This window comes from Malaclemys terrapin, chromosome 4 (genome assembly GCF_027887155.1).
Source record: "Malaclemys terrapin pileata isolate rMalTer1 chromosome 4, rMalTer1.hap1, whole genome shotgun sequence".
Lineage (NCBI taxonomy): Eukaryota > Metazoa > Chordata > Testudines > Emydidae > Malaclemys > Malaclemys terrapin.
In genome coordinates this window covers 93481190-93508804 of record NC_071508.1, presented here as the reverse complement: position 1 = coordinate 93508804, position 27615 = coordinate 93481190, and the positions used below count along the sequence as shown (strand labels likewise).

The following is a 27615-nucleotide window of genomic DNA, read 5'->3' as shown; positions in this document are numbered from 1 at the left end:
GGCTAGGAGCAAATGCAAATTCACTATAGCACAAGAACTCTGCTTCTTTCACAACAGTAACCCACAAATGCAAGCAAAAACCAGCAGGAACACACACACAGTATTTCAGCCTCCAACGTGGCTTGTGGTAGCTGATGCACTGAAAACAAAGGGCATATTTCTACTGCTTCTCCAGTTTGCAAGTGTTTTAGTTCTGCTTTTAAAGCAGAGCATCTTTTGTATTTCTTCAGGCAGGGGCAATTTTCAAAACATGTATGAAGTACTTAAAAGAAAAATATGCCCACCTAGATCCTGATCCTGCAAAGAATGTCGGGGGGGGGGGGGAAGGGGGGCGAGAGGCAGGCAGAGCCCTACTGAAGTCAATAGGGATCTACCAGCATGGAGTAGCTGGCAGAATCGGGGCCTAAACAAGAATCTAGGCTAGGAGAAGGAGCAGGGTGTCAAAACACAAAAGGAAGGTGGAATGGTGCAGTTGACTGACAGCCTTTTGGACCAACAGCAGAAGTGTATTATCAGGACTAACTGATTTAAGTTTGCTCACTCTATTTCTAGTGCGAGTGCCTGTTTAACCTTTGTAATCATGGCATAAAAATCTTTTCACCTTTACACAAGAATTGCCAAATAGCCTCATTTAGAGGGACAATTTATGTTTATCACAAAAGAATATTATATCGTATGATTATTAGATCAAACAACACAAGGCCTTACATCATATTTAAGAAAGGAAATGGTTTACTTTGTCCAATGAATGGGTCAAAGCTATTTTCTAATTAAACTCAAATAAAAACTACGTACATAAACAAGCCAGCAATCAGCAACTGTTTCAAAATGCAGAATTTTAAAGCCCTAAATCTCATTTTCCTCCTGCTCTTCACCCCAGGCTTTTGACCGTGCCTGAACTACTGGCACACAAAATGTCACTGGAGATGCCAGACAGCAGCATTCCAGCACTCTGCTTATTGCGCAGCTCAGAGTTTTACAGTCCATTTATCCCAGCTCTGTGGACAATCTCTGGTTTTACAATCCAGCTGGTGACTTATTTGATATCTAAATTTATCCTCTGGGCGATGCTGGCATTGTAGACTGATAGATCATCTTTTATTGAGTAACAGCCTTTTTGACTGAGAGGTAAAAATTGGTAAACAAGCATACAGGGTCGCAAAACTTGTCAGAGATGGTCTAGGTTTACCTGGTCCTGCCTCAGCACAGGGGGCTGGACTTGATGACTTCTTGAGCTCTCTTCCAGCCCTACATTTTTATGATCCTATGAAAACAGCATGGAGGGGACAAACACGGGAACTGCTGATACCTCTCATGTTTCTGCCCTTATTTTCAAATGAGCACCGTGGATGAGGACTCCGCTACCTCCAGGACCATCTCTCTCTTCACCTCTCCAACATTACTATGATCAACAGGACCACTGTGGCTAACAAAGCCTAGAATGAAAGTGTTGGAGGTGAGGGGAGGGATAGCTCAGTGGTTTGAACATAGGCCTGCTAAACCCAGGGTTGTGAGTTCAATCCTTGAGGGGGCTATTTGGGCAAAAATCTGTCTGGGGATTGGTCCTGCTTTGAGCAGGGAGTTGGACTAGATGACCTCCTGAGGTCCCTTCCAACCCTGATATTCTATGATTCTAGAGGCATCAGCTCTTGGTTTGAAACTCCCTGCAAGAGCTTGAGTTGAGATCACAATGCAAGATTCACCTCCGTGCACAGGCTTCCACACAATAATGGTTAAGCAGTCCAGAACCAACACCCTGAGAGAGAGGAAAGTGGTCTCAGCTGAACCAAAACCATGATGCCACTACTATTCATATTTGGCCCTTCAATACGACAGTGCTGGGTATGCATTAGGAATCCACACATCCAGAGCCATGTGTACGCCCCAGTTCAGTGGCTTTAGGATTACTCAGTACTGGCTTGCAGAACTGTGCTGTTTTGGTTAATTTCTAGCTCATGTGAAGAAAGCCTTCCTATGTGTCCTTCCCCCAACTTTTGAAGTATATCAAGTTGGGGGCCCCCACTGCCACTACCAACTTCTGAAGATTTAGGCCTAGATGTTTGTATGCAACAGTAAATCCTTCCCTCGCTGTGCCAGTTGGCAGCATACTGTTGCAGAGCATGTTGGCTATAGCTCTTTTCTACAGGGAAAGACTGCTAAAGGCAGTTATTTGAACAATTTTGCAATGCTTTGTTGACCAGATTGTTTCTCAAGTGTGGGGAGGTGGGGGCGGGGGGCAGAGAGGAAGAGAGATTCCCAAGAACTGAGATTTTGTTGGGAAGCAGGAAAGAAGCAGAAAAATCATCCAAGATTATAGCATTATTTGCAAATGGCTCATAATGGTTTCAAGCCTTGAAACTCTGCAGACTTGACACTAACCTTGCAGTGGATGCAGAATAAATTAGTTCCATAGGAAACTCTAAGGACCTAAGAGGTTAGGAAATGGGGGAAGAGAAGTATGAACTGTGATGGCACAACCAAGCCGCTGGAGAAAGCAGATCTGACAAATATGCCTTGTTTTATGATTAAGCAGGTCTGCAATACAGAACACGCACAGGCTTTTGGAGAGTCTGCTCTGCTTTAAAATGAAGAAACAATCCCGTGATTAGAATTTGATTGTGGATTAAAACTATCCACTCATCTTAAGACTGCACCTACCTCAGCAGAGATGCCTTGGTGGAGGATGAATCAAGCTGTAGAGGCATGTTGTCCACATGAAATTAATGGTGGAATTAAGCCAAGACTGAAGACTTTAGTTCAAGTGGGAGAAACCCTTTCCCCCACGGCTCAGATGCAGTGGATAGGCAGCAGAACAGCACACAGATACCTCTTTCATGCTTCTGCCCTTATTTTGTAGAATCTAAAGCTTTTAATTTTTATTTTTAAAAAGTGTCTAGCTACTTTGGTTGCTAAGTAATCTTAACATGTCTGCCTGCGATTGCAGAAGCTGAAACAATAGCTCAGAGATGTGATCTGGTCCATTCATTTCAATGGGCACTCAGATGCCACAGCTATCACTTTGATGTCAACATTGTTAGCTCCTCAAAGCACATAAGAAAACCTGTTCACACTGTGCAGATTGGCCCAATCTGCTGGGAGTGACAGCTCATATTGGCTACACCTGTGAATGGGCTTGAGGGTGCTGCCACTTTTTCTCCCATGCCCAGCCAAGAGCGAGCTAAAGCGAAGGAACCTAGCAGAGCCCAGAGGATTACCCGAGCTCCCACAAGGGGGAGACAAGCTCAAGCAACACAGCAAAGTACATGAGACTCACCAGAGAAAGTCAAGCTAAGCCCAAGGGTGTATTCAGATGCCACTGACAGGAAACTCAGCCCATGGTGCCCAGAGAGCACGTGGAGCTATTTTAAACATTGTTCACAGTAGATTTGTGCCAGTGTCTCATGTGCCTGGAGCGTAGAAAGGTAACATTAATTTTGTCCCCTCCACACTGTGACCAATTTCCTTTTACAATGAAAATGTAATTTCCAGTAGTCAACATTTTTTTCATCTGGAGAAGTTTTGCAGGTGAGACACCAATTACACAAGCAGAAACATACACACTTTAGTTGTACTATTTTCAGTTGGAAAAAAACTGTGCTTACCCATACTGATATTCAGGAGACCTTGCAATGGGATTATGATAAACCTCCCTCAAAATGAACCAACGACTGCTCTGACCACTCACCAAATATCACAAAGGAAAACATTAATGATGTCAGCAGCAGGGATTGCTGTGGAAAATGAGTGTGCGCACACATAGGAAGTTGCATGCAACCACCCTCTCAAATTCTGCAGGGTCAGAGCAGATCAGTATTTGCCAGAGATGTTCCAAGGAACACTCGCGTGTTGTAGGAAGTAAAACAGGTATTGTAGGGCCCATTTCTAGTTGGAAATGATGTTGACCCTGTTACTTGTCACTGAAGGCTCATCTACAATTACAATGCTATTGTGTTGCTGTAGCACTTCCATGTAGACACTACATATGCCAATAGGTTCTCCAATCGGCATACGTACTCCACCTCCCAGAGAGGTGGTAGGATACATAGCACTGTCTACCCTGGGGACTTAGGTTGGCTTAGCTATGTCACTCAGGGGTGTGCCTTTTCACACCCAACTGACGTAGCTGGGTTAACTTTATTTTCTAGCATAGATCAACCCCCAGTCAGAACTTACCCAGAACATTAGGAAGAATTCAGTGATCCTTCAGATTCTATCTTCTGATATGAGATATAAAACCAATTTCCCCAGCACTTATCGTAACTGATGGTTCGATGGCACTCTTCCAAGAGTGGGGTATTAGACCAGGAATATGATTAAAATTCAGCCTTGGATAATTACATTATACCTAAATTCCTCCTGTAGCTTCATTTAGATACAGAATTCTTTGCTTTCCACAAATGTTATTACTCTGCACTGTTAAACAGCTAGTGCATTGCACTCGAGAGGGCAGTTGAATTTCAGCAAAGGTGGAAGTGACTGCTCTGTATAGTTGGTATATTCGTTTGCTGGAATTGTGTAATGCTTTGGAATAAAAGGAGCTATAACATGTAAGATTCTAAAGAGTTTAAATGCTAAAACTAACACGATTTAACACTTGTCATACTTTCTGAAGGGGAAAGAGCTGGTCATTTGGGCAAGAGAGGCTAGAGACTTCGATTACTCAAATCCCCATCAGTACAAATGATTAACCAGACAAATTCACTTTAAATCAAGTTCTGCGTATATAAGTAACATTCCTTTTTTTAAAAAAAGGAAGTGTACATATGTATTACAGTGCATGTATATATACACACTATATCATCTACAAGTGTAACAGATTTTCCCCTCCCCACAAACCCCCGGCCACAAAACAGTGACATATATTCCCATATGTTCATTATGGTATTTTCAGTATTATGCACACATATGCATTCAATGACTTTTTAATAAAAAGATGTATTTCTGTCAGTGGACTTGCTCAATTACCTAAATCATTACTGTAAAGAATAAGGTGCCAACACTACAATTAAAAAAGGGGAGATTTTCTCCTTAGACACTTGAAGTGTTTTATTTCAAACAAGACAACACAGTGAAGTTAAAAGCATTTTGGTAATTTTGCAGTTATTCTTTAACACAATATTAATTAACCACAGACAGATATGCCATAAAAATAACACAAGACGAGTTGCAGGAAAAATAATTCTCATCTGATTCCTGTAATAAATCTTGGAAAAAGGCTTCCAAAGTCAGCAGGGTGAAGTGTCTTTCAATTAACTTTTACTCATCCAAATCTCCTGTCTCTTATGGCCCTGAAGGTTTACAGTGCAGTCAACTTCATGAAATTAACAGTAACATCCAGGACTGGTCAGTAAAACATTTGCAAATGTAAAAATCAAAGAAACCCAAAACAAGCTCTGTGTTTACCTGAGGCTGTTAAAGTGCATCCCCCTTTCTAACAGGAGGAATAAACCCTGCTGCCTTTCCCTGCATGCATATAAAAGCCAATCTGTCAGATTATTTTAGGTTTATCCTCTCAAAAGACTACTTAAAATTTAGTTGCTTAAACTAAAAATCCCAAACAGCACTGTAAGGAGTGTGTTTTTAATTAAACTTCCATGATTCGCCACATCAATCTGAAAGCTATGCTGTTCATTAGAATTGAAACTGCATTCCTCCATCAGATTTATCTTATTCGTAACCAGCAAGAAACACAGAAAGCTAGAATGTTTAAAAATATTCATTTGATCCCCAGCATAGCATACCAAGGATCATTGCGAAAGATGATCAGGATGGAAACAGCAAAAATAGAGCCTTTGAGCTTGAAAAGAACTGCAGACTTTACCATCTCCTTTCCTCGTGTTCTTAAAGCCACATTAATTAGTTTCCAGCAAACATATCTGACTAGAAAATAGTGTCTGTTGAATTCAAGTCTCCATCCAGTTGTTAAGCCAGAAGTGGAGCTTCCAATGGAAATCTTCCCTGTACATGCACCTGAATATCGCAGCCCTGAACTTCAAGTTCCCAATGAAAAAGCACAATGGGTAAAATTAAATTAAAATGGAATTCCAGACCCCAAGTTTATTATTTTTTTTTTTAAAAGGAAACAAATGCAATTGAAACAGGGAACGAAATACATAGAAAGCCTAGAGTAAATGTTCACAAACAAAAAATGGAGGGATGAAATAAGGGGTAAGAGAAGACACCACTCATCATTTGAAGTAATCTAAAAACTAGAGATCCCACTAAAATGTCAAAAAGAGGAAAGAACACCCCTTACTTTAACTTCATTACTGCCCTCTCCCCATTCAATTAAGACATTTAAGCTTTCTCAAAGCTAAAATAAGTTTAATCACACAGCCCAATATTCCTTACATGTCTTTTTTCAAGGCATTCTATCCAATACCCCACAAGACCCAACTCAACATTCAACCAATGGAGGAAAAGAAAACCTCTCAGATTTTGGTATTAACATCAATCCCTGCCTGCCTAACTTTTAACTCACTGCTACGTTTGTGCAAGTCTCCTCATGAACTACAGCATATCACAGGGGCATACAAGGAGCTGATCTACTCCTTGGTTACTTGAAGATCTATTCTACATAACAGAGAACATAAGAATGGCCATGCTGAGTCAGACCAAAGGTCCATCCAGCCCAGTATCCTGTCTGCTGACAGTGGCCAATGCCAGGTGCCCCCGAGGGAGTGAACCTAACAGGTAATGATCAAGTGATCTCTCTCTCCTGCCATCCATCTCCACCCTCTGACAAACAGAGGCTAGGACACCATTCCTTACCCATCCTGGCTAGTAGTCATTAATGGACTTAACCTCCATGAATTTATCTAGTTCTCTTTTAAACCCTGTTATAGTCCTAGCCTTCACAACCTCCTCAGGCAAGGTTGACTGTGCGCTGTGTGAAGAACTTCCTTTTATTTGTTTTAAACCTGCTGCCCATTAATTTCATTTGGTGGCCCCTAGTTCTTATATTATGGGAACAAGTAAATAACTTTTCCTTATTCACTTTCTCCACACCACTCATGATTTTATATACCTCTATCATATCCCCACCCCCGTCTCCTATTATCCAAGCAGAAAAGTCCTAGCCTCTTTAATCTCTCCTCATATGGGACCCGTTCCAAACCCCTAATCATTTTAGATGCCCTTCTCTGAAGCTTTTCTAATGCCAGTATATCTTTTTTGAGATGAGGAGACCACATCTGTATGCAGTATTCAAGATGAACAAGAGTACTTGTAGCACCTTAGAGACTAACAAATTTATTTGAGCATGTGGGTGTACCATGGATTTATATAAGGGCAATAAGATATTCTCCATCTTATTCTCTATCCCATTTTTAATGATTCCTAACATCCTGTTTGTTTTGACTGCCACTGCACACTGCGTGGACGTCTTCAGAGAACTATCCACGATGACTCCAAGATCTCTTTCCTGATTAGTTGTAGCTAAATTAGCCTCCATCATACTGTATGTATAGTTGGGGTTATTTTTTCCAATGTGCATTACTTTACATTTATCCACATTAAATTTCATGTGTCATTTTGCTGCCCAATCACTTAGTTTTGTGAGATCTTTTTGAAGTTCTTCACAATCTGCTTTGGTCTTAACTATCTTAAGCAGTTTAGTATCATCTGCAAACTTTGCCATCTCACTGTTTACCCCTTTTTCCAGATCATTTATGAATAAGTTGAATAGGATTGGTCCTAGGACTGATCCTTGGGGAACATTCTGAAAATTCTGACTGACCCTCTCCATTCTGAAAATTTACCATTTATTCTTACCCTTTGGTTCCCTGTCTTTTAACCAGTTCTCAATCCATGAAAGGATATTCCCTCTTATCCCATGACAACTTAATCTACGTAAGAGCCTTTGGTGAGGGACCTTGTCAAAGGCTTTCTGGAAATCTAAATACACTATGTCCATTGGATCCCCCTTGTCCACGTTTGTTGGCCCCTTCAAAGAACTCTAATAGATTAGTAAGACATGATTTCCCTTTACAGAAACCATGTTGACTTTTCCCAAACAATTTATGTTCTTCTATGTGTCTGACCATTTTATTCTTTACTATTGTTACAACTAATTTGCCCGGTACTGGCGTTAGACTTACAGGTCTGTAATTGCCAGAATCACCTGTAGAGCCCTTTTTAAATATTGGCGTTACATTAGCTATCTTCCAGTCACTGGGTACAGAAGCTGATTTAAAGGACAGGTTACAAACCATAGTTAATAGTTCTGCAATTTCACATTTGAGTTCTTTCAGAACTCTTGGATGAATGCCATCTGGTCCCGGTGACTTGTTACTGTTAAGTTTATCAATTAATTAAAAAAACCTCCTCTAATGACACTTCAATCTGTGACAATTCCTCAGATTTGTCACCCAATCCTACTCCTATTTAATAGGAGTTTTGCCATCAGTTTTGAGTGGAAGCATGACTGGGGCCCAACTGCACATACATTCAAATACCATCCATCCAGAATGGATGCTCAGAGTAGAATGGAGAAAGGGGCAGTTAATTAGGTGCTCATTAATCTCACTTCACCAGCTCAATTGGCAGTTTCCAATTTTAATTGTATTCTCATGTCTATTTAGAAACAAGTAGACATCATCTGAACTAAAATATTCTCTTGGTGGATCCATGCTTTCAAAACCTGAATAATTCTGAAGTCTTCTCTTCTAGAATTTGTCATAACATTTAACTATTTGGAGATTTGCTGAAAACTTACACTTCTGCCCACTCTGCCTTCATGGCAGCATGTGGACAGCAGCTTCAGTGCTCCTGCCTTATCTGCCTAAAAGGGTTTTGTTTTTTTTAACTGATTTTTGGAAGCAGCAGTGAGCGGTGTTCTCTCTCTCAATCCCCCTCCTCTCCCTGGGCCAGTTTTTACTCCGGTATTAGAACCCACCCAGAACCTCCACTGCAGCGCCTCCCTGCTAGCTCCTTAGCACCTTTTAGGAATGACAAAGAAGCCTAAAAAAAGCACAGTATGATATCCAAACAGTGCTCCAGCTGTGATCTGGGACAGTCCCCCTCGGGACTTGCCCTCAGTCAATCAGGCATGAGGATCCTACCCACCAAAGCAGCTGCAACTAACACGGGAATAATGGACCAGGTGTCTCTGGGCAGGATGAAGAGGACTGCAATCAGCTGACTTAGGGGGTAAGGCCCACGGGACGCCTGGAGAACAGGGAAGTGAGACTTCCAGGATCACGAATCTCCCCCCACCCCCCCATCTTAAAATGGGTCCTGAGTAGCCTGGGAAAAACAGCAGGGCTCAAACAGCCCCCTGCTTCCCAATTTGGTCAGGACTCTGGAAGCATTTCCCCTCCCTGGGGGAATGCGACCCAGAAGGCAAGGACTCAAAGATCTTGAGGGGGGAGTTCAGGCCCTTGGGAAAGCTAGCTGCAAAAAGGCCTTATTAAAGCTGTGATGGAGCTAGTATGCTCTCTAAGCAAACAAAAAAGCAAAACGCTAAAAAGGAGAAGCAAAAGCTTAAAAGATCTAGAAGTCCTCTGATTCCTCCTCCACAGAGGATGGTGAATTGTCAGGCTCTGATTCCTATCAGGACCAGGGAAAACTCAGCCAAGGTCCACCCCCACCGAGAAATGTCCCCCTAATATGTATGTATAAGTGGTTAAGAAAGGCAATCAGATCTCATTTTCTATTAGATGGTGTGTAATTAGCTTAAATGTTTGGTTTTGTAATCCCACTCTACAGCAAATCAGACATGATACTCTATAACATGTAATAAAGTGTTTAATGCCCACACACAGATAGCTGCCAGCTAAAATATTTTTTTTTTTAAAAAAGATATGAGGAAGCCCAGTTAGATTCCTGGGAGAAATTGCTGTGCATAGAACAAGGTGAGTTGTGTTGTCCTCTGGAAAAAAAAAAAAAAAGTGTTAGAGGAGAAAAAAACAACCCAAAACTTTCTGCTATTTGGAACTGACTGGAACAAATATTAGTGGTTAGCTTGATACTCCCCTCCCAGCCCAAAGTGTCATTTTGATTATACTTTTAATTTGTTATCTAGCAGAATGAGGTGGAAAGCATTTGTGCCAAACTGTCAATTTTGCCATGTGGTTCCTCTTTCTGCAGCAAGTGCTTCATAAAGATAATGAACAGCCTCTGCAACTCCTAAACTTCTTTACATCAGGTAGGTAAGGTTTAGATGAGTGCAGAAGATATCAAACTTTCACAGTTAAGGAATCTGAAAGCATCCATTTGGATTAAAAGATTAGCATTTTTGGTGAGTAAAGAAAATTCAGTTTGTGTTCCAAGTTTAAGATTTTATCACTTGGTCTCTTATGGCAGTGATACGTTTCTTTAACATAAGTCCTTATTTCTGAAGAACATCTCTGAAAGCAGATGCATTGGTCCCATGATGTTAATCTCTAGACGTATGCTGATGAGTATTGCTGGTTTTACCTTGATGACTAAAACCACTAACTAGCCAGATGAACTTGCAAAGAGACAACAGGAGTGGGCTCTGGGCATCACTGATGTTTTCAGAGGGAGGTGAGAAGGGTCTGAGCAGAACTCTTGCCTTTAGTATTATGGTTTCTTTGTAACTGCCCTTTCTTATGATCTAACGTCACTGCCCACTTCAAGCCATAGGTTTAATGGAAAATAAGAATGCCTCACTGTCTTCAGTACAGCAGGCAGCTAGAACCAATGGAAAATAAAACACCAAGCACAATGGCTTTACCCTGTACCTTGTTGAAGCCTCTGTACAAATGTCAGGCCTGTATTTTATCAGCTATGCCAGTGTCCAATGTGTGACTCCAGACTGTGTTAATAAAGTGGGTTGCCATGCCCACCCTGGATTCTCAACTGAAGAAACCTTTGCTGAAAAAGCCATGAGCAATCAAAGAGCTCAGCAGTAAGGAAAGATTGACATTCTCCACTCTGCCTATTAGCAATGGTTGTCACTAACTATAAAGAAATATAGGCATAGCTAAGGGTGGCTGTTGATTCCCAGCCTTCATAACACACTAGAACCATGCCTGTGACATTTTATTAAATAGAGCACAGGATCCCATCACATCTTGAACTTCACATGTTTATGTCCTCGCCCGATAGAAGTTGAGCAATAAATACTTCTTGGGAAGTGTAGGTAGATGAATTTGAAAATCAAAGGCATAGAGGAAACAACTAAAATCCAATCAAGTTGATGGCTGCTGCACTGAACAGGTCAAGCACTTGATTCATTAGCCTATATCTGGTGCAACAGGCAGGCAGATGAACAGAATTAGAGTTTAGTCCTGCGAGTCTCTGCCAAGATTTAACTCCTCAGGGAAGTGCTGTTGAAACTGCAGTTTGGTTTGTTCTTTGTAAGATCTGTGGTTTGCCCATGAAGCCCAATCCAAGGTTGTCCAGATTGTGAAATCCTTTAGACTGTAATTTGTCCTGTCCACACCACAGTTATCAGAGGACTGGGCTCAAAAAAAAAAAAACCTTATTCTTCTGAGATTCCTTGCATCTCCTCCATCTCCCTCTTGATTTTTTCATCCTGAGACAGCAAAGAAAGAAATGATAAACATCACAATGGCCAGTGGGTTTAATCCAGTCCCATTTACAAAATTAAAGGTTACTCACTTGGTTTCATTTTCTTATTCAACTATTTTTTTTTTTAAAGCAAATTTCTCATATCCCTCCTCCTACCTGATACGCGTCTTTATAGTTGTTTTTAAAATTCTATTCAGGTTTTCCAAGCAGTAAGAGGAAGTCTTCTTCTTATTTCTTTTTCACTTCTGAAAGCACAGAATTGTGAACCAGGAACTCTGGAGTTCTAACCTTGGCTTTCATGCAGATTCTTTGTTGAACTGGGCAAGCCACTTCACCTTTGCCTCTGTTTCTCCATCAGTATGATCAAGTTATCTATCTACTTATGGGGTGAAGAGGATGAATGTGTGCAATTACATTAAAAATGAAAGCCACTATATAAATATTATCTGGACCGCCTTACTAGACCCTTGTTTTTCTGTTTGTGGCATGCTGCTCTTTTCTTTATGCCATCTCAGAAAACGGAAGTGAATGCTCACAAGTCCTTGATTTTGTCTCTTTTCTGAAACCCCCCTGCTTTTCTTATTAAGTTTTATTCCTCCAATATACTGCTTATTCTTTTGGAATATCTCCTGTTTCCAGTTAACAAATATTTCATCCTAGTTCTGTTAAGAGGAACTTGAGCTGAGGAAGTTACTCATTTGGCAGAATATGGCCATTTCCCGTTCACATTCTGGAATTCACAATTTGATACTCTGGTTTCCTTCAGTTTGGCAACATTTAGCAGCTGAGTACCTTCATGCAGTAATGGATAATGCTCTGGAGGTGGCAGCACTGTCAAGTCCGCATGTTACAGATGGTTGGCTGAGACTCCCTGCCTACCTGCGGCCTGAACTCCAGCCAAATAATTTGGCTACAGCAACATAGTCTAATGACAGATTTTAAAATACTGTGTGTGTCATAACAAAAGTTATGTCATAACAAAAGTTAATGCTGCCTTACATGTCAGTGTTTATTAAATAATACAGAGAATGAAGGAGTAAGATCTGGCTGACTTGTCTAGATTACTTTACTTGCATTTTTGAGAATTATGATGTAAACAACATCTGATTACAAGTAATTTGGGGAGTTTCTGATCAGTCCTGGACTAACAATAATAAATTGACAATACCCATCCATAACTGTCTTTCACCACACAGTAGGCAGGGTGTTACTATCAAGCCAGTGTAAAGGAGGATATTAGCCTACCAGTTCAGTTTCATCCGTTGTCTCAAATGCATGGCAATCAAGTGATACTTGAATTGTGGCTATAATGAGAAAGCTATATAAAAAGGCACCATGTTATTCAGATCTGCTTTTTTGTTGTTGTTGTAGTACTCAGTCATATCTACTTTAATGACAAAAATACATTTTTACAGCTGCTCGCACTGCAAAGCCAACAGAGACAGCTATAGGAAAGTGAGGTGGATTCTATTCTATTTGTGTATCATCAAAACAATTACAGCAAGATCCTCCAAATGGAATGTATCATAACCCCTCATAAAGAGGAAAAAAATCTGTTTAACTTTTGAATTCCAAGTTGAATTAGCAGTAGATCGAACAACAGGTTTTGGGCTTTTTTTTTTTTTTTTTTTAAACTTGTAACCTGGAAAGATTCATATGGAAAACAGGGAGCCCCACCGTGCTATTCTCACATAGTCCTTTGTTCAGAGGCTAGCCACATTTGACAGAGAAGGGTGAGACACAATCAAAGTTATAAAGACCTGAAATTTTTTTTTTACATATATTTATATTATATAAGTAAATATGGTGTGATATATATCTCCTACCATGCCATCTGCTAAAATTTAAAAGCTACAGATGTCTTCCCATGCCTGAGGTATTTAACATATTCGATATGTCAGATAATATTAATAGTCATGGAAGCTTACTTTAAGTTACTAAGTTGTATTTCCACCTTTTTTTGCCAACTGTTCTTTCTGGTAGTTTTTAGTTTGCTAAAGCTACTAGGACAGCCATACGTGGATACAGTATCAACCACTCAATGGCTTTCATTATGTTGCTTGATCTTGGGGAATTCTGAAACTATGTGCAATGAAAAGGCAAGTGTCTGTGCTAAGGTGAAGATGAAGACAAAATGAGCAAGCTTAGAGACCTCTCTCCCAACTCTCCAAATCAGGGTTGAGGTATACACATGCACAAGGAACTTTTGCTGCATCTTTCTGTGAATTTCAGTCTCCAGGGCTCTCAACCCATCAACTCTTACCAGCAGTAAATTCACAAAAGCATACAATTTAAAGAGAAAGTTCACTAGTGGACTACAGTGTGTGAAGTTTTAGCATAGATTAAAGTTTGCCATACACTTAAATAAGAAGTGCTCAAAGATAGGGTTTGAGGAAGTTTATGTCTAAGCCTGCTTAAACATAATTCTTATTTTATAGTATACAAAGTATCGCCAAATTTTTAATAAGTTACTACCACCCAAATTATTGTTAGTTTAAAAGCTGATTTTAATGGGAGTCCATCATAACATTCTGAAGGGCTTAGGCAATAAATATTCAAAACAATATTTCCATATAAACACTTGGCCATCACATTAACCATTTGGATCTCCCATAAAATTGCCCAGTGACTAATTTTACCAAATTACCAATTTCACAGATTGATATTGAATAAATGTTCTATTCCTCATCTAATCCCAGAGGTCAAATACATATAAAAATCTATAGATGGATCTAAAATTAAGTTTTAAAGGATTTTTTGTTACATGATCATATTGGAGTGTCAGCGAGATAAAGAGCAGAAATTGCTACCTCATTTGTGATAACTGGCAGCTCTGAAGCCAGATTCATCCACTGAACAGCTGCAGAGTTATTCCCCAGGTCTCTGTAGCACTGTAAAGAAAAATGGCAATAGTGAGAAGTGTCAAGAAACAGGAAAATAGAGGTCAGTCAGCAAACTCTGAGGGACTGGAGAAGCTAGCTTGTAATTAATGAAAAGGACTCCTTTACACCTCGCAAACACCCTACATTCAGCAATTCAGCACTGCCATCTTTCCTGTAGACCCCTTCATGCAAAGCACTATAAACGATACCACGTCACAAAATAATTAATTTATTTTTGACAGTCCCTTATTCCTCCCCCAATATGGGCCCCATTTCCCTGACCTTGTTCTTATCTAGAAATATACCATCTATTTTTCTCACTGTTCTCACTATTCCTTGAGTCACCTAGATAGCCAGTGTGCAGTATGGACTCCCATACCTACAGAGTGTGTCATTTTATCAAGCGTGTCAAATTCAATTCCAAGCTCTGACACCTACTGTCAAACTTGACAGACTTTTAAAATTAGACTTTCTAAACCTCCTTCCCCCACCTTCAACAGCACCAAAAATAGTTATCCCATTGGCATAAGCAGGCCCAAGTTTTCTTAAAATGAACTCTAACCCCATCTAAGCAAGTGGGGCAACTCTTTCCAATGCTGACTGCAAGAGAAGTCATGTTCTGGACCCTCTGTATTATGTAGCAAGCTGGAATTAAATTCTGCAGCAGAGCCCTCGAGGTTCTGTAGTGCTCTAGATTAGTTTACAACATATTCTGGAGAAGCTTCAGGTAATTTTAATAAAAAGTTCAAATTTTTAATAGGTAACTAATGCAATTATTATATAATTCCTTCTGATTTTAGTTCTCAATTAAATTTAGTTATTTTTACACTGCCCCATAATTTTCATTTTTCTCGTGCTACATATTTATGCCCATAACTCCTAACTGCCTTGTAGAAATGGTCATGGAGGAAAGCTGGAGGCTTTGGCAGCTGGATAGCAACATTTGAATTTCTAGTTCCCAGAGAGTAATGGGAGGTAGTTTGAGATTGTGGGACATGCATGTTATCTACAGAGATTGTTGCTACACAGCATCAGCAGTGAAAGTTAGCAATGCTGATGTTTGTTATTAGTTTCAAGAGCTGACACTCCATTGGGGTTGATGGGTCAGTTCACACCTCTCAGAGCTACTGTTTCAGGTTCTTAAACTTAATGGCATCTTTAATTATAGTTCACATTTCAAAATAGTTAAGGGCCATACGTTTTTGTTTTTAAGCTTGGACTCAGGAACACAAACTATCAATGGATAGATTCGGCTACATATTTATGAATTCAGGAAGTATCATGTTTGATACTTGTCCAAAATGCTCCAATTCTCAGCATTAGGTCCAGAGCAGGGGTCGGCAACCTTTCAGAAGTGGTGTGCCGAGTCTTCATTTATTCACTCTAATTTAAGGTTTTGCGTGCCAGTAATACATTTTAACGTTTTTAGGTCTCTTTCTAGAAGTCAATAATATATAACTAAACCATTGTTGTATGTAACGTAAATAAGATTTTTAAAATGTTTAAGAAGCTTCATTTAAAATTAAATTGAAATGCAGAGCCCCCCGGAACGGTGGCCAGGACCTGGGCAGTGCGAGTGCCACTGAAAATCAGTTCACATGCCGCCTTTGGCACGCGTGACATAGGTTGCCTACCCCTGGTCCAGAGTCTCAGAAAGCAATGCACAGCAGGTTTCTTTTCCTCTTCTGCATTTTGACCCCTTAGTTAAATTCTACTTCATTCAAAGTAATTAAATATCAGGTTAATTTAGAAATCCTATGATCAGATATTCAACTCAAGAAGACATTGTGGGATTTGGGGAAAGAGACAAAGCACACTGGGACCCCTACCAAATTCTCTGACAGGTTGTGTCTTCGGAATATTCCCTCTTCTAAACTCAAGCACTTCTATCAGAAACATCATGTGTGTTTTATTAGGATAACAGTTAATCTAGTCATTATGGGGAGGTGTGACAAAGTGGGAATTTTCTGTAATATTTTTTATGACTCCTATATGTGCCACAATTTCCTCCTATACTTTGCACTACTACCCAGTGGTGGGGAAAAGGATTAAGTTTGTTCTCAGGGAAGATTACAACACATGGGGGATGGGGGGGAATGTCTGTGTGTGGTTTGAGCAGACTGCATGGGTCATTAAAAGGACTGGCCCAGGCCTACCCATATCAGTAGACAATCCAACAGAACAATGGAAAACCCCAATCACCATAACACTGACACCTAACCACCAACAACCCCAAGGGAGGAGGATTTCCCTGCCCCTCAGCAGGGAAGCTGAGCAGAGACCCCAGCTTGGGAACAAAGGACAGATGTGTCAGGTGTGGGAAAAGAGAGCTGGTTTCTGGGAGAGGCTGGGACTGACTAAGGAAGTCAGAGACAGAGCCTGAAAATGGAGTTCAATGCAACTTGGCTGGTGAATTGCTCTGGCTTGACTAGAATGGACTATGTTTTAATCTTTCTCTGTGCTAGCTTAAAAGACATCCAATGCTGGGTTCCAGTTCACTGCTTGGATGTCACTGCAAATACTTGCTGAGGCACATTCATCCCTGAAGATTGTACAAGTCTCTACCAGGTGTCTATCTTGGGCCTGGTCTACACTACAAAGTTAGGTTGAGGTAAGGCAGCTTACGTCGACCTATGTCAGCATCTACACTACAGCCTTGCTCCAGCCGTAAGAACATAAGAACAGCCATACTGGGTCAGACAAAAGGTCCATCTAGCCCAGTATCCTGTCTATCAACAGGGGCCAATGCCAGGTGCCCCAGAGGGAGTGAACCTAACAGGTAATGATCAAGTGATCTCTCTCCTACCATCCATCTCCACCTTCTGACAAACAGAGGTTAGGGACACCATTCCTTACCCATCCTGGCTAATAGCCATTAATGGACTTAACCTCCATGAATTTATCCAGTTCTCTTTTAAACGCTGTTATAGTCCTAGCCTTCACAACCTCCTCAGGTAAGGAGTTCCACAAGTTGACTGTGCGCTGTGTGAAGAAGAACTTCCTTTTATTTGTTTTAAACCTGCTGCCTATTATAAGCCAATATAAGTACCCTACTACATCGACATAACTCCACCTCCACAAAAGGCATATGGTTTATGCCGGTGTAGTTAGGGCCATACAGTGTCTGTGTAGACACTCCATTACTTACATCAGCTGTTGACTGTTATTCTTGTTAATTTCATGGCTCCATGGCCGTGAAATTGACAAGGAACCCTGGTAGGTTCCCTTCTGTATAACACCCCTGCCCCCCCCGCCCCTCAGCTGTGCTGTCAACCGGGGTGGGGGCTCTCAGCTCCCTGCAGAGCTAATTAGCTGGTGCCCAAGTTGGGCTCCCAGCGCTTCCCACTTTCCCCCCAGGCAGCTGCCGGGCTCCCTACCCAAGGCCTGGGTGGCAGCTCCACGGGGAGCTGAGAGTCCCAGCAGCAGCCAGGCTCCTGGCAGAGAGCTCTGCGGGGAGCCAAGAGCCCAAGGTATCAGCCCCCATACTTCCCCTCTTAAGTCGCTGGAAGTGCTCCTGGTGAGGACGTGCACCATCGACAGAAGAGGGGTAGTGTCGACACAAAAAGTGCAGTAATTACTGTGGTGGCTGTAAGTCGACCTATTTTGTAGTGTAGACATGCCCTCGCAGTTGGATTCACTGAACAGAGCTCACCATGTGAAGCAGAAGTTCTGGAAGCCAGAGGCTCAATCTAGGAAGCAGTGAGGTTGCAGGGCCTATCCTGAAGGAAAAGTGGGACTCCTTGAGGTCTGGCACACTGGAGGGTTTCCTCCAAAAGACTATTTAAAAGCTGGGGCATAGCGCAGATCCCGTGGATCTGTGACAGGAGGTCACAATTTAACCACATTAAAGCCCTAAATGAGAATTTTTCCTGTAACTCTTAAAATGTTAACTGAATAATTAAGGTAAAGCATAAGATTTTCCAATTATGGGACTGTGCAAAAGTTGCTGCCCCCTTCTATTAAGCACAGAAGTAGTAGTGTGGTGGTGGTTTTTATTCTTAAAAGAGGCATGCAGAAAATATGAGGATTTTGAATATGCACAGATACAGGCTTGGTGTGGCAGCAAGTGGGAAAAAATACCTACAAAAATTTTCATTTTAGTAAATACTAAAAGGATTTGGAAACTGAAGGTGATGCTCATTTGCGGGTGGGAAATTCAATCTAATGGGATACATAATGATTTCCATTCCTACACAGGCACATACAGCCAGACATGGTATATCAAAGGCAGAACTGTGGTAGGTGCATCGGCCTCTAAGCACCTATTAGCTCCCTTCCTGGTTTGAGATCACTTTCTACGTTTCATAAAATAGACTTTTCTTGTCAAATAAACTCTTCACCTAGTTTCAAATGCTAATACATTCCAGGCTGGGAAATGAACCTTAAACTTGCATGCTACCCAGATAAAATTTACATTCTTTGGGAATTGGGAATACAGTGATTTCACAGAAAATGACTACAGCTACACTTTGCTACGCCCACTCTGGCTGCTGTTACTAAAGCTGTTTGGGCTTTAAATATTTCCTAGACTCCAACAGGAGGCCAAAGGAACTAAGCATCAGTTTTAGCATTTAAAAGATTCAAAAACAGTTATTTCCCTCAACACAAACAACAACAAAATCAGCAGATCCTCTGCTTCAGGCCAGCACATTCATGGTCCGTTTAATCACTACCATCCATGCTGGCAAAAGAGGGTCAAACTGGGTATTTCACTCTTTCCCTGATTCTCTCCTTGCACACAGCTTAAATGTGAGGATCAGTGAACAGATGTGGCTCAGAAGTTAACAGTGTTAATTTTTAACAGAAAAAATTCTGCGTAAAATAACCTGGGTGCCCCTTGGAATATCTATAAAGGCAAAATAACCAACAAAGAAAGAGCAGCTTAGAGTTCCATATCCTCCTGCCCCAGATGAATTGCTATCTCCTTGCCCATTTGTAAAAAACAAAAAACAACAACAAAAAAAACCACCACACACAATATTAACTTATACGTGACTATATTTATATACAACACTTTGCATTTCTACAGCATCTATCATCCATGGACCTCCAAATGCTTTACACACATACCTTGCCATACAAGCATATAGACTGAAGAGAACAAAATTAACTGCTCTAGTGTAATAAATGACCAGTTACCTTAGAAATGTACACCCTTCCTGCTTTGGAAAATCCTGGGCTCAGCTCTTCAGCCTACGGGCGGGGGGGGGGGGGGGGGGGGGAGAGGGGAGGGGGGAGAAAGAGAGAGAAGGATTCAATAGGATATCAGAAGGACCCAATTTGAACAGGTTTTTTATTACAACTCAAACAGAAATGTTGCCTTTAACACATGGGGCTGACTTACACACAGTTTGTGCATCAATTTAACTTCTGTTTAGAAACAGATGGAGTTAAATTAGTGCAATCTCCCCAAGAGTATTTTATATCAATTTAACTTAATTAGGAACAGATCACCCCTCGGAATTCCACAAAGTGTCTGAGATTTAATGAGCAATGTTTGTGTCCTACTCTAATATTACACACTAAAAAAAACTACATTAAAAAGAACAATAAGGTTGCAAAGTCATACACTCAGAAGTTAGGAAACGCCAGAATTAAGATGGCCTGTGGAGGCCTACTCCATCCCCCTTGTGCTTAAGCATTACAAGATAAAATTCAATTTTTTGACTCCACATCAGATCTGTTTCCTCCCTCCTGGGTGTCAATCTCCCCCACCCCAACTTCTAAACTCACTTCTTCCCTCTACCCCGCCAGCCCCCAAGCTCATGATTCCAAACTATTTACCACCCAATCCACCAGCTCAAGCCCTTGTCCCTTCTTCATTCAAATGAGGCAGCTTTCTCCTCCATTCCACTTAAGCGGAGGAGTGAGGAAGGGGACAATAGAGGACAATGAAAGCACAAAAGAGGCTGTCTGCCTTGCTCAGTTCTGGTGGCCGGACCCAGAACTGACCCAGTCTGCAGCAGCCCAGATCTGCAATGACAGGAAGTCCTGCTCAGCCCCAAGCTGGAACAACCTCAGAGTGGTTGGTGGAGGGAATCTTTTAAGTTTTAGCTATGAAGCTTCAGTAAGTCTGAGCTTGTGCAAATTGTGATTTTTTAAAAAATGTTTAGAACATAAATTTGGACAGATTTTTAAAGGGATGGCAAAAGGCCACCCCTTGCCGAATTTCAATTCCCTGTTCCAAAACATGGGGGTGTGAGGGCTTGCCAAACACAAATCAGATTTTTTTTTTTTTAAATGGGCAAATACATTTTATCCTAGCCTTGTTCTCAGAAATTAATGGACCCTATTTGGATGACATTTAAAAAAAAATCATCCCGAGGCAGACACCCAGCATGAAAAATTTCAGCCTGAAAAGTTACAGCCCAGCAGAGAGTTATAAACAACTGAAAAACAGGATCTTATACACCTCTACCCCGATATAACGCAACCCGATATAACCCAAATTCGGATATAATGCGGTAAATTTGGACTGTACTGGTATATAGTGCTTTTGAATACTCTAAAGAAGTATGTTGCAGAAATGCATGAACTGATTACAATTTATAGGTGGGGCTGGCACCACTGCCTATTAAGGTTGCCCAACACTTCCTATTACGCCTCCACCCCGATATAATGTTGTCCTCGGGAGCCAAAAAATCTTACCGTGTTATAGGTGAAACTGCGTTATATCGAACTTGCTTTGATCCGCCGGAGCGCGCAGCGCGCGCCCCCTCCCCCCCCCAGCGCGCTGCGCGCTCCGGCGGATCAAAGCAAGTTCGATATAACGCAGTTTCACCTATAACACGGTAAGATTTTTTGGCTCCCGAGGACAACATTATATCGGGGTGGAGGCGTAATAGGAAGTGTTGGGCAACCTTAATAGGCAGTGGTGCCAGCCCCACCTATAAATTGTAGAGTAATCAGTTCATGCATTTCTGCAACATACTTCTTTAGAGTATTCAAAAGCACTATATACCAGTACAGTCCAAATCAGGAGAGTATGTTTAACTGATTCATAGCATACCGTCTCCAGCAACATTTAAGTATTAGAGCTATAAATTTAACAGTTTCCTTGCCCCCCCAGATTTCAGTACCTTTAAAAGGTTCTGCAGTGCATCATGGACAGTGGCTGTAGGAGGTGCTTCATACAAGGCAGAAGCAGTCTTTCTTTCAAGCCATCCCAGATGAGCGATCTGCACAGAAACAGTAACATGAAACTATCAGCAAGGAAGTCAGTAGCCAGCATGCATCCCTAGGAATTCACACAGCATATGCAAAGCATACAGGGACATTTTCATATCCACAGTATCTGCTGCAATATCAAAGTCACATACAAAACCTTTTTGCTGACATCAGCTGACTCTGCCCAGGTACACAAATCAATCCATCTGCAGAACTTGCATTCCTTCCCCCCCGCCTCTACTACCATTTTACAGTTTGGGCCGATTAACAGTGATACAAATATGGCTCAGAATAAAATGCGTTCCCACAACTGGATTTCTATGGCTAGGAAGCTCTCTGGACTGTTTAAAATCTGATCACCTTATTATAACCACATTTGTTTCTGGTGACTCACCTGCACACCAGAGCAGACCTATGTTCTCCCCCTCCAAAAAGAAAAAAATTGGGGGATTAAGTCTTGTACCAGAGTTTGCCTTTACCATACACACACAGACCTCAAGAGGCAAGCTCAAGTCTTTCCACCAAACACCCTCTGAAAAGCAGGCAGCAGTATAGTTATAGTACTTACTCCCTGAAATCTCATTGTCCTGCTCCCAACCCGCGTATCCACCTGAAATAAGCCTCCAGCAGCCGTACAACTCTCTACTATAATTCCATAGAACAAGGAATTGCTATTTCAGAAAACATCTCAGAACATCTTCCCCACTATAGGACTCTCACAATATGCAGAAATCAAGGCTATTAAGGGAATGTTGTGGAGGGGGGAAAATGTTTTTGCAACTCCAGCAGAAGAGGTAATTAACTTGGTGCCAAAGGATCAAAATCTTTGTAACCAGAGCTTCTGTCCTAAATGCACAGGCAGCGAGACAGACTAGAGCTAAATGACACAGGACCTGTGTTAGACAGGAAGAAGGACAATGAGACAGGATGCTCAGATAAGTAGACAAAGGGGCCTCGTTTGAAATCCTGACAGTACAGACAGCAGACAGCGGGTAGTGGGATCAAGGCTTCAGATGGGGACAGAACAAGGAGTAGTAATATGGTTGAGTGTGAATGTCAGTACAGGCAGAATTTCCTTCTGGATATCAAAAATCAAACTAGGTTAGCCACACTTCAGCAGCCCATCTGCAGTAAGTACGCCAATTATCTCGGCTAGAATTGTCAATGTGATTTCACTTTTAGCAATAGCAAAGTACTTCCAACTCATAAATGAAGGATTGGATGGTCACAACAAACTCTTATTTCTTTTTATAGATACTAAAACTGAATGATAGTATCTCACTCCAAGCTTTGCCCTCTTGAGAATTATAAAGCAACCAATACGCTTCTAATACCTGCAACACTTTCTAGCAGAGGCAGAGGCAACACATGCATAGATGTACTGTATGCAGGAGCCTTTGCCAGCCCTGGAATACCCTTGCTCACATCTGTGTGTGCTTAGATTGGAGGTGGTTTGTTTCTACTGGAGTAAAGCATGGGAAAAAGAAAGAGCATGAGCTAGTCTGCAATCAGTGCTTTTCTTGAACTATTTTCTCTTCCACTTCCCAGGGCCCCTGCAATGATTAAAGAGCTGATTCAGGGGCAGGAAACTATCCAGAATTCTGATTTTTTTCAGTGTGAAAGTACTACTTTTAGCAAAGTGATAGCGTTTATCTGCCAGCTGGCAGAGATACAGAGGAAAAAGAGGGGAGCAGAATTATGTAATCATTATCACCAAAGCTTAGAGGCAAGAAAGTCAGTAGCTTTCACTCAACATTAATGGTAAGAAAGAAGAGGTCCAGCATTAAAAGCTCTTTACTGATGCAAAGGGCACGTACTCTAACAGCAGGAACAACTGGCCTTGCCAAACTGAGCCACCATTCCCCAAGCTCTATTTTAAAAAGAAATCTAGCCAATTGCATTCTAATATCATGGATCCTACTCCTCGACTTTTGATCATTAGTCCTGGACCAGTGCATGGAAAAGGTCTACTTACTCTTGGAGGAATTCTGCACCACTGCGTGTGCATAATTCATATTAATGCAGATTTCTTTGCTTCCCTTCAGAAAAATGACTGATGGGGAAGCAAAGGGAAGCCCTAAAAGCGGTCACGCGCCCCTCCCCAGCAGCACGGGCATGTCATTTTAGGAGCCTGGAGCAGCTGGCAGAGGTGTAAATCACTGCAGCAGTGGCAGCTGGAGGGGGTGGAGGGGAGAGAAGGGGAAGTAAAGTACACCCCCATACCCAGATCCCCACGTCGAGCCTCAGCAACCAGAAACCCCCTGCCTTACCCCCTGCACCCGAACCCCCACCTCACCAAGCCTCACCCCTGCATCTGGAGCCCCCAAGCACCCAGAGACCCCACTGAGCTGCACCCCCCAAACCCAGACCTCCCCAGCCTCACTCCAGCCGGTGGCGCCTATCCTGCGCCGGGCTCAGCTGCTAGTCCTGGCTGGGCTGGACGAGGATGAGGAGTGTACTTTCCCTGTTTGGGAGCGGCCGAGGCTAGGTCAGGCCCACTCCCAGAAATCTCACTGAATCTACACCCCTCAGACCCTGCTTCTGCCCCCATTGCTCCTCAGCAGCAGGGGGAGGGGTCAATATGCAGGGAGCTGCTCTCCCATCTCCCAACCCTCCCTGCATGCAGATTCCCACCCCTTGCAGACTACCCCCTGCCAAGCCCTATCCCCCTGCATCTGGACCCGCCCCCGCCCCGTCAAGCCCCCTGCACTCAAACCCCAACAATCCCAACCCCCATGCTCCTGGACCACTCCCCACCCCCCGCTGAGCCCCAACCAGCTGCACCTGGACCCCCACCTCACCAAACCCCCCTCCCCCAGGCTCCCCCCCTCCACTGAGCCACAATCACCTTTACCTGGAACCCCCTGCAGAGTTCCATTGCCACTGCACCTTGAACCCCCCCAACCAGCCCTGTGCATCCAGATCTCTCCCCACTCCCAACCCGTACTTTCTCACTGAGCCGCCTGCACCCAGATTGCCCCACACAGAGCCCCTCCACACCTGGTGTGCCTGGCGCAGGGTTGCTAATCCTGGTGAATTGCTTCACCTGCTACTCCTGAGGGGAATTCTGCACCAAAAAAATAAAAATTCTGTGCACAATATTTTAAAATTCTGCAAATTTTGTCAATAAATAAATGTGGAGGCTCCAGCATGGCAATGGGGAACACAGGAGGCGGGAGATCATCTTGCAGCCCTCCTCCCACACTCCGGGACATGGACCTTTGGGGCAGGGACATGGACTTTGCGCTGCATCAGGCTCAGGTGCAGCCTCACTGCACAGTCTGTGTCTGGGAAGGTTGCAAGGTAATCTCCCACCTCTGTGCAGCCAGTGGCCTGTGCTCCCCACTGCCATGCTGGAGCGTCCATGTTTATTTATTGACAAATAACATTTGCAAAAAAATTTAAATTATTGTGCGCAGAATTTTTTTTTGGAGGGGTGGGGGGCACACAGAATTCTCTCAGGTATATCTACTGGTTTTGAAAGCATTTGCACTCAACATTCCCTCCCACATGATTGTGGTAACTCAGCTCTCATGAGCTGCTTGAAACTGCTTTGAAAAAATGATTTAACAATTAAAAGCTTGGATTCCAAGTGGTAAGAGTAGAAGGCATTGATTTATAGCACTAGCAGTTAGAGAGGAAGATTGCTTAAATCACAGGTATTCAAGTGGAAGACTAACTCAGATAGGAATCTGAATGACAAATTCTATGCTTAGGTATGTTGTGCCCTGGCAGGCCTTAAACATTAATGCATTATCTCATTTGCAAGCCGGGATGCCAATCATATGAGAACATTCATTTGTAGTCCTTACGGTATGAAAGATTTCTGAACTTCAAGTATATCACACTTGAGTTAGTGTTTTTTAGCACTGTTCCAGGACTGACTATAGGAAGCCCTGGACCTCCCATAAGGATAATTTTCAATCTATATGTACGAACAGGGAGCTTAGGAAACTAGGCCATTTCTGTGAGGGTGTATTAGGGTTTTCTAATGCAATACGCAAATTCAACAACTGAATAAAATTCCCCTAAGACTTATGGCTGTTGGATTGAATTCCCCATCATTTTCATGTAAATGGAAGATCATCTTCCAGAGAAGAAAAAGGTAATAAGATTTAGAACATCCAGGAAATCAGGAGTACAGGCTGAAGAAAGCTATTTACCTGGTAACACCACCTGCCCAGAAGATAGTAAGACTTGGGGTCATCTGGTTTCAGGGCAATTGCTTTATCAACATGTTCCTAAAGAAAATCAGAGACAAGAGACAGAATTAACTTATGATAAAATCATTGTAGTCCATAAACAGATTTAGGGGGCGGGGGGAGGGAAATCAGTGACGCAAGTGCCACTGCTGAATAAAAATCATGGCTGGAAAAGTTCCATTTTAAGCAAATATAGTAAACTCAAAAAATGTTGGTTTTCATAGCCCTCAAAAACTGAAGTTATGTATTTGTCTACCAGCATGGGCATCAACAGTGCAGGCCTCCCGCTCATTATTCTGCCAGCATCTCCTAGCCTGGAAGTAGAGGAGCTGCTACCAAGGGTGAAAGGATATTTCTTTTTCCGTGCCCATTCAATCCTTAACTTCTTCGCAAAGTGGTGGTGGCGGTGAGATTTTGCAGAGTAAAAACTGGACTAAACAACTCACTCATTTCACAAAGGCCAACTCTAAGACTGGACTGTTGTCGTTTTCTTCCAATTCAGGCCACCTACCTTTTGAATCCCTCCATTGGATTCTTATAATTTAGCACATAAAATTCCAAACCAATCTTCCTTGATTCCCATCCTAGAAGCAAGCTCTGAATAACTCGCATATATGAAGCAGCTGCTCTTTACTCACCTTAAAAACATACCCAGCTTGAATACGCTTCTGAATACTTTCATGTTCTGAGAACTGGCCACAAAGAATAGCATACCTACATAGAAACAAGTCCACAACAAAAAGTCACATATTGTCACAATTCCCAATAATGGTTTAAACTTCCTTCCAAAGATCTTAAAGGCTTTACAGACATCAGTTAAGCCTCACAACTTTTCTGTGGAAAAGGGAAGTATGATACATGTTTTCCAGATTGAGAAATAAAAGCACGAGAGAATCAGTGACTTGTCCAAGGTGTGCAAACAACTCAACAGCAGAACAGTGACTAGATTTCAGGAGTCCTGACTTGAATCCCCTTCTCAACCACCAGACAACATTTCCTCTATGTAAGAAAGAAGAATAGCATACTTATTTTACAACATGCTCCCTCTTCCCTTGTCAACTAAACACTGTCAAAATACTGGCACTAGGGTAACTGAAGAGTGAATAGCAACACTAACACGTTATTAGGTGGATGACTATCCATGCACAAGCGAAGACGTGGAGCTTGCTGAAGGGAGGTATGAAATCCTACTTTGAGTAAAAAGGTATTCTTAAAAGTATGCCCACCTCCCTTAGCCAAGAGCACCTCCACACCTAGAAAACAAAGATAGCAAGCATTTTCAATGATCCAAGCTCAGGCTAGTATAGTTAATAGCTAACATGAAGCCATTTAGTTTATGCCCCAAAACTGTCCCGTAAAGAAGCTAGTAATTTTAGACTCCTCTTATAAACAAACTAACAAAAAAGATGGAAACAAGATTATAATTTCATTGGCAGCCATTTTTCAATAGCTAAAGTTCTATTCGCTCAACTATGCTGATAGATACTCTGCCCTCTCACCTTACCGTCCGAGTTCCTTGAACTAGCCTTGGTGCTGTTAACCCTGGCAGTTTTTTGTAATGCTGTGTCACAAAAATCTTTTGAATCTCTGTTTAAAGTCATGATGAATTTAGGTCGCAAAGCTTTGCTTCCCCTATTGCTCCTGCCTTTCCAAATGCTTGAACTAACTTTTCAAGGTGCCAACTATGAGGCAAAGTAAGTTCTGTCTTCTTTTCTGCTTCTTCCTTTTTCAAATTCCTTTCAGCCACTGCCAGCAACATACATCTGACTGATGTTACTAGCAGTAGATGTAGAAGTGCCATCAATTCCCAACTAGGAGAGCATGCCAAGCTCCTTCAGTGCTAGTAGAGGGATTAGTGAAGAGAA

General features: G+C 42.0%; 1 protein-coding gene across 9 annotated transcripts in view; it reads right to left on the bottom strand.

Annotated features, from left to right (window-relative positions):
* Positions 1-5007: 5007 nt before the first annotated feature.
* Positions 5008-27615, bottom strand: part of RMDN3 (regulator of microtubule dynamics 3) — a 74098-nt gene continuing 51490 nt past the window's right edge. For 4 of the 9 annotated variants that reach the window (XM_054025908.1, XM_054025906.1, XM_054025909.1 and 1 more), the window contains exons 8-13: positions 26389-26464; positions 25712-25789; positions 21461-21559; positions 19521-19574; positions 14310-14390; positions 5008-11503 (exon numbers count right to left, since the gene is read on the bottom strand). In XM_054025908.1, coding sequence (XP_053881883.1) covers positions 11450-11503; positions 14310-14390; positions 19521-19574; positions 21461-21559; positions 25712-25789; positions 26389-26464 — 442 coding nt within the window. In that variant the 3' untranslated portion in view covers positions 5008-11449. Of the gene's footprint in view, positions 12818-14309; positions 14391-19520; positions 19575-21460; positions 21560-25711; positions 25790-26388; positions 26465-27615 lie in introns of all 9 variants that reach the window. The other 5 variants (XR_008444717.1, XM_054025913.1, XM_054025914.1 and 2 more) reach the window with 5 other exon arrangements.